The sequence below is a fragment of the Clupea harengus genome, chromosome 26, assembly GCF_900700415.2.
Source record: "Clupea harengus chromosome 26, Ch_v2.0.2, whole genome shotgun sequence".
In the NCBI taxonomy this organism is placed as follows: Eukaryota; Metazoa; Chordata; class Actinopteri; order Clupeiformes; family Clupeidae; genus Clupea; species Clupea harengus.
The window spans coordinates 11,925,619-11,937,263 of NC_045177.1; the positions used below are offsets into that span (position 1 = coordinate 11,925,619).

At 42.8% G+C, this 11,645-nt stretch overlaps 2 protein-coding genes across 12 annotated transcripts in view; both read left to right on the forward strand.

Annotated features, from left to right (window-relative positions):
* The first annotated feature begins 415 nt into the window (after positions 1-415).
* On the forward strand, positions 416-11,163 carry zfyve27 (zinc finger, FYVE domain containing 27). 10 transcript variants are annotated; one of them, XM_031563840.1, is made up of 15 exons: positions 416-571; positions 1,374-1,630; positions 1,769-1,839; positions 2,087-2,273; positions 2,403-2,498; positions 3,693-3,805; positions 3,945-4,069; positions 4,343-4,411; positions 6,976-7,047; positions 7,244-7,297; positions 7,899-7,919; positions 9,115-9,256; positions 9,395-9,441; positions 9,590-9,671; positions 9,817-11,163. In XM_031563840.1, exons 2-15 carry the CDS (start codon positions 1,401-1,403, stop codon positions 9,885-9,887), a joined length of 1,380 nt encoding a protein of 459 aa, XP_031419700.1. In that variant the 5' UTR covers positions 416-571; positions 1,374-1,400; the 3' UTR covers positions 9,888-11,163. The 10 variants fall into 10 exon arrangements, with proteins under 10 accessions (XP_031419700.1, XP_031419701.1, XP_031419703.1 ...); XM_031563841.2 differs by having other exon boundaries at positions 9,826-11,163; XM_031563843.1 differs by having other exon boundaries at positions 7,274-7,297.
* Positions 11,164-11,272: 109 nt separating this feature from the next.
* The window catches only part of LOC105892274 (golgin subfamily A member 7B-like), a 6,541-nt gene continuing 6,168 nt past the window's right edge, over positions 11,273-11,645 (forward strand). Inside the window, exon 1 of one of the 2 annotated variants that reach the window (XM_031563851.2) lies at positions 11,273-11,645. This exon is cut by the window's right edge and continues 847 nt beyond it. Coding sequence is in view for 1 of the 2 variants with exons in the window: in XM_031563852.2 (XP_031419712.1) it covers positions 11,591-11,602 (12 nt within the window). In the remaining variant the exon portion in view is untranslated. The other variant, XM_031563852.2, reaches the window with a different exon arrangement.

Sequence of the window (11,645 nt, forward strand, 5' to 3'; positions counted from 1 at the left end):
AAGTAAAATTCCACGAACTGATCCATGTCATGGTGTTGCAAGTGGCAAACGGACTAAAAGTACTGGGATCGGAAAATTATTGTGATGTAATGCAAAATGTAGGCTATTGCGTGGGAACCCAAAAAGTATTGCTAGGGATTCGGGAATGCAAGTATTGCGTGGGAACGCAAAGCTCTTGCGAGGGAATGCAAACGTATTGAGAAGGATGCAAACGTTTTGAAAGGGAACGCAAAGGTACCTCAAAAAATGTTGAAGGAAAGTATGGGAACCACATACGAAAAACTATTTTATGTAGGCTAACTCTATTTTATATAGAAGCAAACTAATAACAGAAGCCTTTTTGAAACATCTGCTCTATCGTTTCTATCGACTCTTTCGGCAATCTGTTGTTGCACAGGTTCTCATCACACGCTCTGAGATGTACACGTATGCCTGAAACAAAGCGGAAGTAATATCAATTGAGGAAGACTGACGGCTTGAACTTGTCCTGTTGAGCAGGAAAACAACGCTATAACTTATATTCAGTTAGTTGTTTTTGTTAAAAGGGAGGGTGCCTTACAGTATTGGACCTGTAAGTAAATGTGCTCCATTCAGCGTGTTATTGTAACGTTAGCAGTGTTGGTTAGGATGTGGGCAACTGTCCAACGTTAGCAGTCGATAGCAAAATACGTTTAAAAGCTAAATTATGTAAGAATTATTTCAAAATGGAAGCAGAAAAACCCTGGAGTGAAAATTCAGACCGTATTTGCTGAATGCTAATGCGAGTTATTAATGTCAACTCGCCAAAAGTTGTGTGAACAGCTAACGTTAATTGACTCTGTTAACCCATTTTCTTCTGGTTGGCTAGAGGTTTTATTTAGTGTATAACGTTATACTTAATTCTGTAGAGAATAAAGTATTCCCCAGTTATTGAGTCTATTTAGCTATCTGACGTGCGTTACGTCATACAAATTGTTTTATTTTGAGTATTGTACATTCATCGTTTGCTCCACAAGCATAGTCTACCTTTAGCATAGGTTGTATAGTACACAACGTCTTGCGTCGATGCTGATAATAGTGTATAGTGTGTTGTGTGCCGCGCTCCAGTGATCTGTCATTGATCTCAAATTAGTGGTCCCTTGTACTCTGATAAAAGTGTTGTCTCTCTTGTCTGATTAGACTGTGTGGACGAGTGTGCATGATTCGAGAGACTGTTAATCTTAAGCTCCTCGGTTATTCAGTGAATGTACACTACTAGTATGCATGATGCACCACGGTTTTACCCCAAGTGCTTGTTAATCGTATTTATTCGAGGAGTGGATTGACATGAGGGTTTTAACGGTGCTGTGTTCCATATTTTGTTCTCTCTCTCTCTCTCTCTCTCTCTCCCCCAGTGTGCCTTCCTTCAACCCTCAGAAAGGATGCAGCCTAGCGTGGCAGGGGGCCTCCAGGAGTCCCCACAAGGCCAAGGGGAGCGAGGTGAACTCTCCCAGCTTCCCTCAAGAGATGCAGCCACTGCAGAGACATCTGAGCCTGGATGCGCACGACCAGTAACCTTTGACCTGCTCAATATGGTGGTCTCCTACAAGAGGATTGCAATCTACCTGGAGCCTATGAAAGATGGTGTGGAGGTGGTGCGTTATCTGCTGGGGTGAGTAGAGGTTTCCTTAGTTTTGGTTATTTATTACCAGTTGTGGATGTAAAATGTTTACTTGGAGCTAACCCATTATTAAATACATTTTTTCTGCGATTCATTTCTCCTGCGCCTGCTTGTGTGGATCTCCTGCAGATGGAAGATGCCTGTCTTCTCCTTACTCTGCTGCATCCTGCTCAACATCCTCTTCATCAGTCTCAGTGAAGGTGAGGGCCACTTCCATAGAGATGTAGTTATTCTGCAGAAATGGTTATACAAAGTGATGTGTAATAATATGATGCATATACATAAACACACTGTGTGCAACTCACATTCACTCACTTACATTTCTTGTGACTACACGTCATGGTCCTTGCCTAGAGGGTGGAATGGTGGGTCATATCTAGCGGAGGAAGAAACGCAACTCATTTAGCAGAGAAATGTTAAGTGTTTTTTCCCCTATTTTGTTGTCAGTGGCCTGGTTCTCCCTCTGTCTCATGGGAGTGTCCACCCCGGCCGCGCTGGGCTACATCGGGGAGCGGTGTCAGGGCGTCACCAGTGACACGGACCTTCAGAGGAAGAAGCTCCACGCTGTCCAGCGCAGAGACCTGCAGACGGTCCACCTTACCAAGCAGGAAGCCATGCTAGAGGTCAAAGGCCTGTGAGTTGTCATTGTGCATGAGGATGGAATGAATGATTAGCAGAGGCAGATGGAGGCTAACATGGCAATGTTGATGTTCACTTTAATAGTGTGTCCTATATATATATATGCCCTGTTTGTCTTTGGCAGGTTGAAGCAGCTAGATGACCTCTTCACCCAGGCCTGTGTGTCTGCTGAGTCTGTGTACAAGGTGCTGTACTGGGAGAGCCACGCCGTCTCCTCCATGTGAGTGGAAGATGTGCCACACACGCGCACACACACAGACACAGACACAGACACAGACACAGACACAGACACAGACACAGACACAGACACAGACACAGACACAGACACAGACACAGACACAGACACAGACACAGACACAGACACACACACATCAGACACAGAATGGGGTGCACCACTCTAAAACACTGGTATGAAGGGGTACATTTTTACTGGCAGTCAATCTGGGTCATGGTTGATGGACTAATGGTATTTCTATGAAAAATGTCAATCATAATGCTCACTTGGTGTTGACAGAGGTAAAGGTAACAATACTGGATCTTCCAGCAGAGTCAGAATCAGTCAGACAAGCAGTTTTGAACTAACCAGAGTGTCTCAAGTAGTGGCGGCGAGATGAAGCTTCATGAAGCCTTGAAGCTTTCCAGCCAAATGTGTTGAAAAGTGATCATTTCTCAGGGCATTGAATGCACTCTAGGGACACCTACTGGTCAACGGAACGAAAGAAGGAACATTGTCTCACAGTGCTGAGATGTGCGGTGGCCACTGGCGTAGCTTAGGCCTGATGCATTAACATGCAGACACATGAAAGTCACGTGAGAAATTGATTGAGAAATTGACGTCAATAAGAAATTGTTCATTTTAAGCATTTGTGTTATTATTTGCAAAGAAATTGATCGTGTTCACGTATGATCTAGGTATTAATGTTTTCATAGAAATGCAAGGACTTTGGCCATGCCTGACTATAATATATTGCAAAATGATCTGTGACAACATGAAATAACAACACAAATATTAAGCTTATATTATAGTTCATAGTTCAATAGTCGAGGTGTTGCACCAAAATGAACCAGCGGTTAAACAGATCACAGATTATAATCTCCCCAAAACGATACAAGCCTCGATATGGAGCTCTGATGGGAAGTGCGTCCACTTTTTGATCCAAGCGCCGAAGCCTCGGTTTCAAGGATAACATCACGAGGCTTAAGCACTTTGAGATTAAATGATTAACTACCCCAAATGAGACAGATGTTTTTCATCCAATGTATGTGTGTTATACCAAAATTAAAATGACATTAGAATACCCATGGCCAACCCAGAAACACCCAGGAGTCCGTTACTAGTTAAAGTGGTGGAGCAGAGGGAGACGGTATGGTGGTTTGACATTTCTTCCTTTCTACCTTTCTACCCTGTGTTCAGGTTCTACGGTGCTCTGCTGATCACTGTCTCTCTACTGTACATCGCCCCAGTGGGCTGGGTCCTGGCGTTTGTCATCAACATCCTCTTCCTGTGGAATAGAGAGTTCTACAGAGGTACGGACTTCCTTCAACGCTTCAGTCCCACTATAGCCTTACCACTGTCTCTTTTTTAATGCTGAACACGCTTCAGTCCCATTATAGCCTTACCACTGTCTCTTTTTTAATGCTGAACATTGTCACCCCTGCCCTGTAGCCCTGCTGGATGTGAAGACCCTGCTGAGCCCAACTCAAAGTCTGTCAGAGGAGGAGGAGGCCGAGATCCGAGACGCAGAGACCACTAGCTTAGCAGAACAGACCCCAACCCCCACCAGCCTGGAGGTAAGATAGAACAGTTCTTTACCCTCATTTCTATGGAAAAGGGAACAGAATTTTATGAGACATTGTATTTTTTTGTGTCTTTCACCTTGACATAAGTCTGTGTGAGTCCTTTCATACCCACCGGTGCCCCAGAGTCCCTGTGATCCCAGATGCCTAGCTAAGGCTCAAAGGTGTCGCTCTATTAAGTGTACACACAGATACATTGACGTTGAACATGAATGACTAATGCAATGGAATTTCATTTGTTTCCTGTTGTAACCCCTTCTTCCCTAGCGCTATAAAACACACAGGAGTCACACTCACATCAAACAAAACAGACACCTGGGCTCCCAGCACTTGTTGGTGAGTGGGCTGGACTTCCTGTCTACCACTACATTTAGGACTCTTAGCAATAGAATTAGTTATGGTAAGTATTGTATATAGCAACTAAGTAATAACAAACTAGTAAGTAGAATGTGAATACATCAAAATAGCGCGGTGCCTCCACTGAGGAGATGCTATACCAGTGTATCTAGTTACGCTAGAAGAAGTAATGGCAAAGAGTAGCTCCTATTACCAGTGCTTTCAGTTAAACAATAGTGATTCAATAGTGAATAGACACTCTGATAGAATTTTAACAAATAGGCGACATTTATTTTACCTTTTAATGTACAAATTAAATACAAAATTAAAATAAATTGTGTGTGTGAAGGTGTGTAAAATGTATATAAGTTGCATGTTAGTCAAGTGTCTAAATATAGAAACCAGCAATATGAAATTAGAAGTTTCCCGTAAATGTTGTCACCTAGTGCTCTTTACTAGCACACGCATTTAAGAAACCCAATAAATGCAAAATAGGGTCATGAACCCCGCTAAGGGAAGGCAAAAAAAACCTTCAAATCGGATAAAAGTCAAATCTAACACTGCATACAACGTAAGCAAAACAATAAACCCCGTAGGAGCTTCTCACGACTTCAGTAGTCTATGATGCTCGATGGACAGGATGAAGTTAATGGAGGCTAACTTATTAGCTTTAGCTCCCAACTCTGTGACGTAAACCTAGCGCCAAAACTTCCTCCGAGCCTCTTCATCAGGCACTGTGGACGACGTTAAACAGGGAAACTAACGCCCAGGTTAGGCGTCCCAGGTTAGGCGTCCCAGGTCTGGTTGTTTACAGTGTCTATTGTGAACATACAACTTTGCTAAACCTCTCTGTGGCAGAAGACTTCAAATTCCTGCCTCCTACAATCCAACTAGTATAAAACAATTTTGTATTATTATTCTCCTCACAGGATTGGGTACAACCTAAAAATGCGGACTGAATATTATTTAGTGGCAAGTTAAATGCTATTCATGCCAATGACACAGATTTCAACTCAACAAGGTATCAAATGATGTAGAAGAATCTAGTAGCAAGATGCAGTAAAATACCTCCCTTTCTCTTCCTTCCTCTACCTCTCCTTATCCTAACTCTAATGCTATCTCCTCTAACTAGTACTAAACTCGCACTTACAGTAGTTACATTCCTGAACTTTTTTTATTTCTTATGTAGAGTAGTATTTATTGTTACACTAGGTCTCTATTGCTCGTTGCTTGATTGTTCTCTCCTTTGTACGTCGCTTTGGATAAAAGCGTCTGCTAAATGACTGAATGTAACTACAAAGACAGTAGCAACAATTACAACCTGTTGAGAAACAGTGGGACAATCTTGCATGCATACAATCTTGCATGCATACATTACTGTAATTCTTTAAGAAGTAATGTTATCTAATCATGATATAGACATTTCACCCTCATTCAGAACAGAACTTGGTTTGATGAAGTACATGATCAAATTGATTGAGCAGTAATCAGCATTTTTCTGAGGCCACTAAACCATTCCCGGATCTGGTTTACATTGACCCAGATATGTAAACATACAATTTAGCTTCCTGCTTCTTACGAACCCCCTCTCATTCTTAAGATTGAAAGCCCTATAGATGATTTTGAGATTTTCTTTTCTGTAAAGCCCAATGCTGGAAAATAGTGTCTCTCACATTCCTGAAAGAAGGGGTAGACAAAATCCAAGATTTTTTTTTGTAGGATGGTGGCTCTTTAGATGTACTGGGGAAAGAGTGAGACCAGATACAGGAACAACCACATGGTGAATTTGACTCAACTGGCTGGTGTGAGCAGGAAAAGAAAAATTACTATTGCTTGTGTTTAGTGGGAGATGGATATGCTTCTGCTGTGTAGCCATGTCTCATTTGGGGTTCTTCTGCACTTACACTTCCTGTTCGGAACGCACACTGACAATTATGGCAGCATGAAGTACACTGCGAGTACCCGGATGGTGGACTCAAAACGTTGAGTGTGAAAAACCTGGACACTTCACGTCCTCAATGGTTGGCATCTTGACTAGGTAGCAGAAAGGGAAGGGAATACCAATTGCAGTTTTTTTCAACGGCGGTCAGATGAAGTTGTGTTTTTATGTTGCGATCATCATTTTCTTTAAGTACACAACGGTTGTATTTGATTCGAGGCAGCACCACTTTAATGAAATTCAAACACTACTCAAGTACTGAGAGACTAAGGAGGAGTTTCTACCCTCAGGCAGTGAGACACTTAATCTCAAATTTTTAAATTCAGCACCTTTTTTTAAATGTATTTATTTAAATTGAATTAAATTAAATTTATTTAGTTTTATTTTATTTTTGACCCTTTTACATTTCACTACATTTGTTGTATGTGACGAATAAAATACTTGAACTTGAAGTAAGTACACAGAGTACACAGTGTGCCACATCGAAGTGTATTGACGGAAGGATCCAGAATGAGGCACAGAGTATAGCGTAGATATCTTGTCATTAAAACTTCCTTCCAGCACTGTAAACTAACAAAAACTAATCGGGGGGAATCTTCTAACTTTCCAAACCTCTGTGGTTCAGGACCTTTCTCCGGGCAGCATTGAGGAGGCAGAAGAGGCCGAGCCTGATGATGAGTTTAAAGACGCCATTGAGGTAGTACTCCCACTGGAGGGGATTCACCTGTCTTCAGTCTGTCTTTCTTTCCTCCCTCCCTCCCTCCGGGTCTTTCCCCTCTATTCTGCTACACACACACACACACACTCAATGAGATGTTCTAATCGGCGGGCGGGGCAGGCTGACTCTGTCTCTGTGCTTCTCTGTAACCTGGCTTTCCTCCTGTCTAATTTAGTCCGCTCTCTTTACCATCTCACTGCCTAAGGAGCATCAGACGTCCGTGCTGCCGGTGAGTAGCGCCCCCACGTGGGCTGGAGTGACCCTGCACAACACCAAGACAACTGGTCCTGTCCGTAGAACCAGCTGCTTTGCCTCCAGATGCTCTACCATATTTTATTTAATAAATAATTATATACAAATAATTTGATATTCTGTCACAGTATTTCACTGGCAGGCTGTCACACAGTGGGCAGACAATAGGGGGCGCTAGAGGGGAACTGCAGTGGATGTGGAGCTGTTTGAGGCAGAGTAGCTGGCTCTATACAGCACAGGAGTCGGCCAGCCTGTACACTGAAGAACACACTGGAATACTGTGTGTGTGGGGCTTCAGCTGGCTGGCCTCCTGTGTGTCTGTGTGGCCGTCACTCTCTCCCACCACAGATGTACAACAGGCCTTCAGACTAGGTCCTGTTTGCTCACATAGTGCTTACCATACTAAGTTAATATCAGTAGATGTCTGTGTGTTTGTGGGTCTGTGTATTTGCTTATGGTTATAATCTAGTTAACGGTTATAACTTGAACTGGTAGTTTCCCTGAGGATAGAAATGGCTAAAGACAAACAGAACCCTTTCTCTTGTGTGCCTTTCCCTCCCGTCCTCACACCCTCTCAGGAGACCCCCCTGGCTCTAGTGGTAAGTGAGGGTTCCTGCTCGTCTGAATCGCTCAATGATTCCGTCCTTCACTTCTTTCCACAAAGTCAAAGCTAAACATGACTGATAACGTATAAAGACTTGATAAAACAGTCTGACAAAAAGTGTCATGTTTATATGAACAGTAGATATGCTTAAAATAAAAACACCGTATTTGGCGTTGTACACGTCCGCTGTGCACCAACTGTTTTGGGAATGCTGCACTGGAATGCAAAGATCCATGCATATTTCATCCATTTCTGTCTATGCATGGTATGATGCATGCATTATTTGAATAATTATATTATATGCATTATTTGAATAGTTGTTTGTGTGCATGCAGTAACAACTAGTTCCTTCTCCTGCCATCCACAGGCAGATATTAGTTATTAGTTCTAGTACAGTATTTATGTGTGTTGGCATGTTTGTGTGTGGATGTCTGTCTAATTCATGTCAGTAATTCAGACAGTTCTGCAGTATTGTTTCTTGCTGTACTGTGCATCAATGATGACCTGATGCATGTACTGCATTTGACAGCAAGTCTTCTTCGCTCTCTATTGTAAATAAATAAATAAATAATAGTATATTCATTAAACATCTATTTAAAAAAAAAGAGCCTTACCACAAAATAAAATGTTTATGCTAAATGTTATGCTCAACTCATTGAGTTGAGATCCTCTGTTGTTGGACACAGTGTTCACATGAGACCCAAGTGGAGAAGCTCGTTAGTGTTTACCAGTCTATTTGTGTTCTATGTTAGTGTTTACCAGTCCATTTGTGTTCTATGTTAGTGTTTACCAGTCTATTTGTGTTCTATGTTAGTGTTTACCAGTCTATTTGTGTTCTATGTTAGTGTTTACCAGTCTATTTGTGTTCTATGTTCATGTTTACCAGTCCATTTGTGTTCTATGTTAGTGTTTACCGGTCTATTTGTGTTCTATGTTAGTGTTTACCAGTCCAATTGTGTTCTATGTTAGTGTTTACCAGTCCAATGGTGTTCTATGTTAGTGGAGTGTCCCCTGCACGAGTCGTGTGCTCAGACACTTGTGTCTCATGATGGCTTCATTTCAACCATCGCTTGTCTTCTATATTTATCTTCCTTTATGTGGCCTGTGTCCTCATTACAGAAGAAAGAATCAGGTCATCCTGTAGATGAGTATGCACTGTTAGTATACCCTTCTCTTTCTCCCTTGACCAGGATGATGATGAGGTACCGTTAGGCACTCCAGACTACGACTCCCTGTCAGAAAACGGTCTGTTGAGCAGAAATGAGCCCATTCGCAGCAAGGTGTCCAAACTCACGGAGAAACTACGCAAACGCTACCCCACCCAACCTGCAGGTCAGACTCTTCCTCTCTCTGCCTCTCATCTTCATCATCTCTGTTTCTGTGTCTTTCTCCCTCGGTTATGACCGCTGGGAAATAGCTTTGACAAAACAAGTGAATTTTCCGTCTCTCTCGCTCTGTTGACATTTCTAGGAAATTGCTCATATTGCAACGCCGTGTTTTCAGTGTTGAAAAAGCGGGTACGTTTCACCACTTTTCCCAAGTTTTTTTTTGCTCAACCTAAAGTATCACATTATTGTTTACGGTGACGTATTGTAGATCTGAATGTGTTACTTTGATGCCGTGTGCCTATCTGTGATGGATGTCACTTTTTGCCCCGTGTTCCAGAAAAGCTGCAGTAACTGTGGCAACTGCTTCTGCTCACGATGCTGCTCCTACAAGGTGCTCAAGTCCAGCATGGGAGCCACAGGTGAGAGCTGAAGCAGAGTCACGCCCCACAAAACAGCACTTTGAAAAAAACTCTGTCTTCCAATCGTTCAAATCTCTATTCGTCCGATCGTAACTAATCGCTTCTCCTTTCCTTTTTTTCTCCTCTCCCCTTCTCTTTGCTTTAGCGCCAGAAGCCCAGAGAGAGACGGTCTTTGTGTGTGCTGCATGTAACATGTCCCTGAGCAAGAAGGAATGACGGCCTCGTTTCCTACCTCCCATTATTCCCACCGTTTACCTCCCTTGTGGAAGCATGGCGTCGGCCCAGGACTGTTAGGATGAGGCTGAGGGGGTGTGTGTGTCTCAGAACACATCCCCATGATCTTCATCCTCCATGCTGTTGAGGGTGTGTGTGTGTTTCCCTCAGAACACATCCCCATGATCTTCATCTTCCATGCTGTTGAGGCCGGCGGTGAGAGGGCGCAGGAGTCCCCGGCATCCTCACTACTGTATAGTGACCACACTGTCATTTTAGACTAGAGCTCCATCTCTGCTGTGGCCTCTGTCCCTCATATCTGTGCTTATGTTGAAGCGGATCCCAAGCGTAGCAGGTGTGCGTGGAGAACTCTGATCGTTAGAGCAGTTGTGATTATGACCAGAGCTGCTGTGGCATCTGCCAGCTGGGTTTAGCTTAAAGATTTGCCCTACCACTGACCCCCCCTGTGTTAATCACCATAAGGGGATGTCAAGTCTCTTCCCATCATGAAATAGGAGCTGTTTTGCTTGTGTGCTATAGATAATACGTGTGTCTTTGAAACACTGGAGGATTAGGAGGAAAGGGGGCAGATTTGTGTTGTTGCATTTCTATACCCTCGGCCAGCTTCTCCTTCCGGAGACAGAAGTGATATCCACCCAAATATGTTCTAAAGTTCCCTTTACGTTCAGTAGCTAACCTCACAGACTTCACTTGGGCAAAAGGTTTCGGTGGGTAGGTTGTGGTGGGATGAGTAATTTATTCAAATGTTCACCCACAGCCATGGTTCAGGTGGATGACATTTGTCAGTTTTATCTGCCAGGCCTGTTGGAGTTCATTAGCACGGTTACATTTGGTAGCATTTAGGCACGGTTACAAGAAGTGATTTTTCTTTTCTTTTTTTCATTCTTTCAAAAAGGAAACAGCTATTGGTTGAAAGAGACAAGCTCCAGTAATTTAATTTAATAATTTGTAAGAGACTCTGGACAGCTTTCTGAAGGGATCTTTTCCTCCACCCACTTGCTCAGCAGAGATTTTCCCGAGCTGCCGGATGTATGGATTTTACCACTGTTAACAAATCCGCGAATAAGCGAATGTATTTAACTTTTTGCAGGCCCTCTGTACCTAGCCTACAATCAGTTCTACTGTTACGTTATTTTACTGTATTTTAAATGTTTGTCATATTTAATTAAGATTTTAGAAATCTACAGCATATGCTTAGCAGTTGCGGTTTTATCTTCTGTTGTGACATTGCACTAATAAATACACTGTGCTTAATGTTGACAAGTTCATTTGCTGAGTTTTTTTTCCATTCGTGTTATGAGAAGTCGACGCTAACGCAATACTTTTGAGTTGCACGGCAGTGTATCTGTCCCTGACAGGTGCTCTATCCTTTATTAAACGAGGTCAAATTTGGTCAGGTGACTTCATTGAACCAAATATGTAAAATATCTTTGATTGAACGATAAGAAAATAATCTTTATACGACATTGCATGAGCCCATTGCGCTCTCTCAAACATCCCCTTTATATATTCAGGGGATAAATCCTGACAGAAAAGCTCATCCTGCGCTACACACAGATACTTCCACCCCCACGCCAGCCGTCATTTCCACCCAGCCAATCCTACCCCTCCCTAGCGCAAGCAATGCATGTCCCACTAAAGGGATTTTAGCACCGGGAGATTCTTCGCCGCTCACGGATGGCAACATGGCGACAGAGGTAGGTGCTAATTGTGTGTACGGAGTATTTAACGTGTTGATTG

Bases quoted from the DNA above. Each gene is read 5' to 3' on its own strand.
- zfyve27 (XM_031563840.1), top strand. From the start codon at position 1,401: ATGCAGCCTAGCGTGGCAGGGGGCCTCCAGGAGTCCCCACAAGGCCAA. The intron at 2,499-3,692 runs GTGAGTGGAAGA...CCCTGTGTTCAG, and splicing joins AGCCACGCCGTCTCCTCCAT to GTTCTACGGTGCTCTGCTGA. The intron at 9,442-9,589 runs GTACGTTTCACC...CCCGTGTTCCAG, and splicing joins TTTCAGTGTTGAAAAAGCGG to AAAAGCTGCAGTAACTGTGG.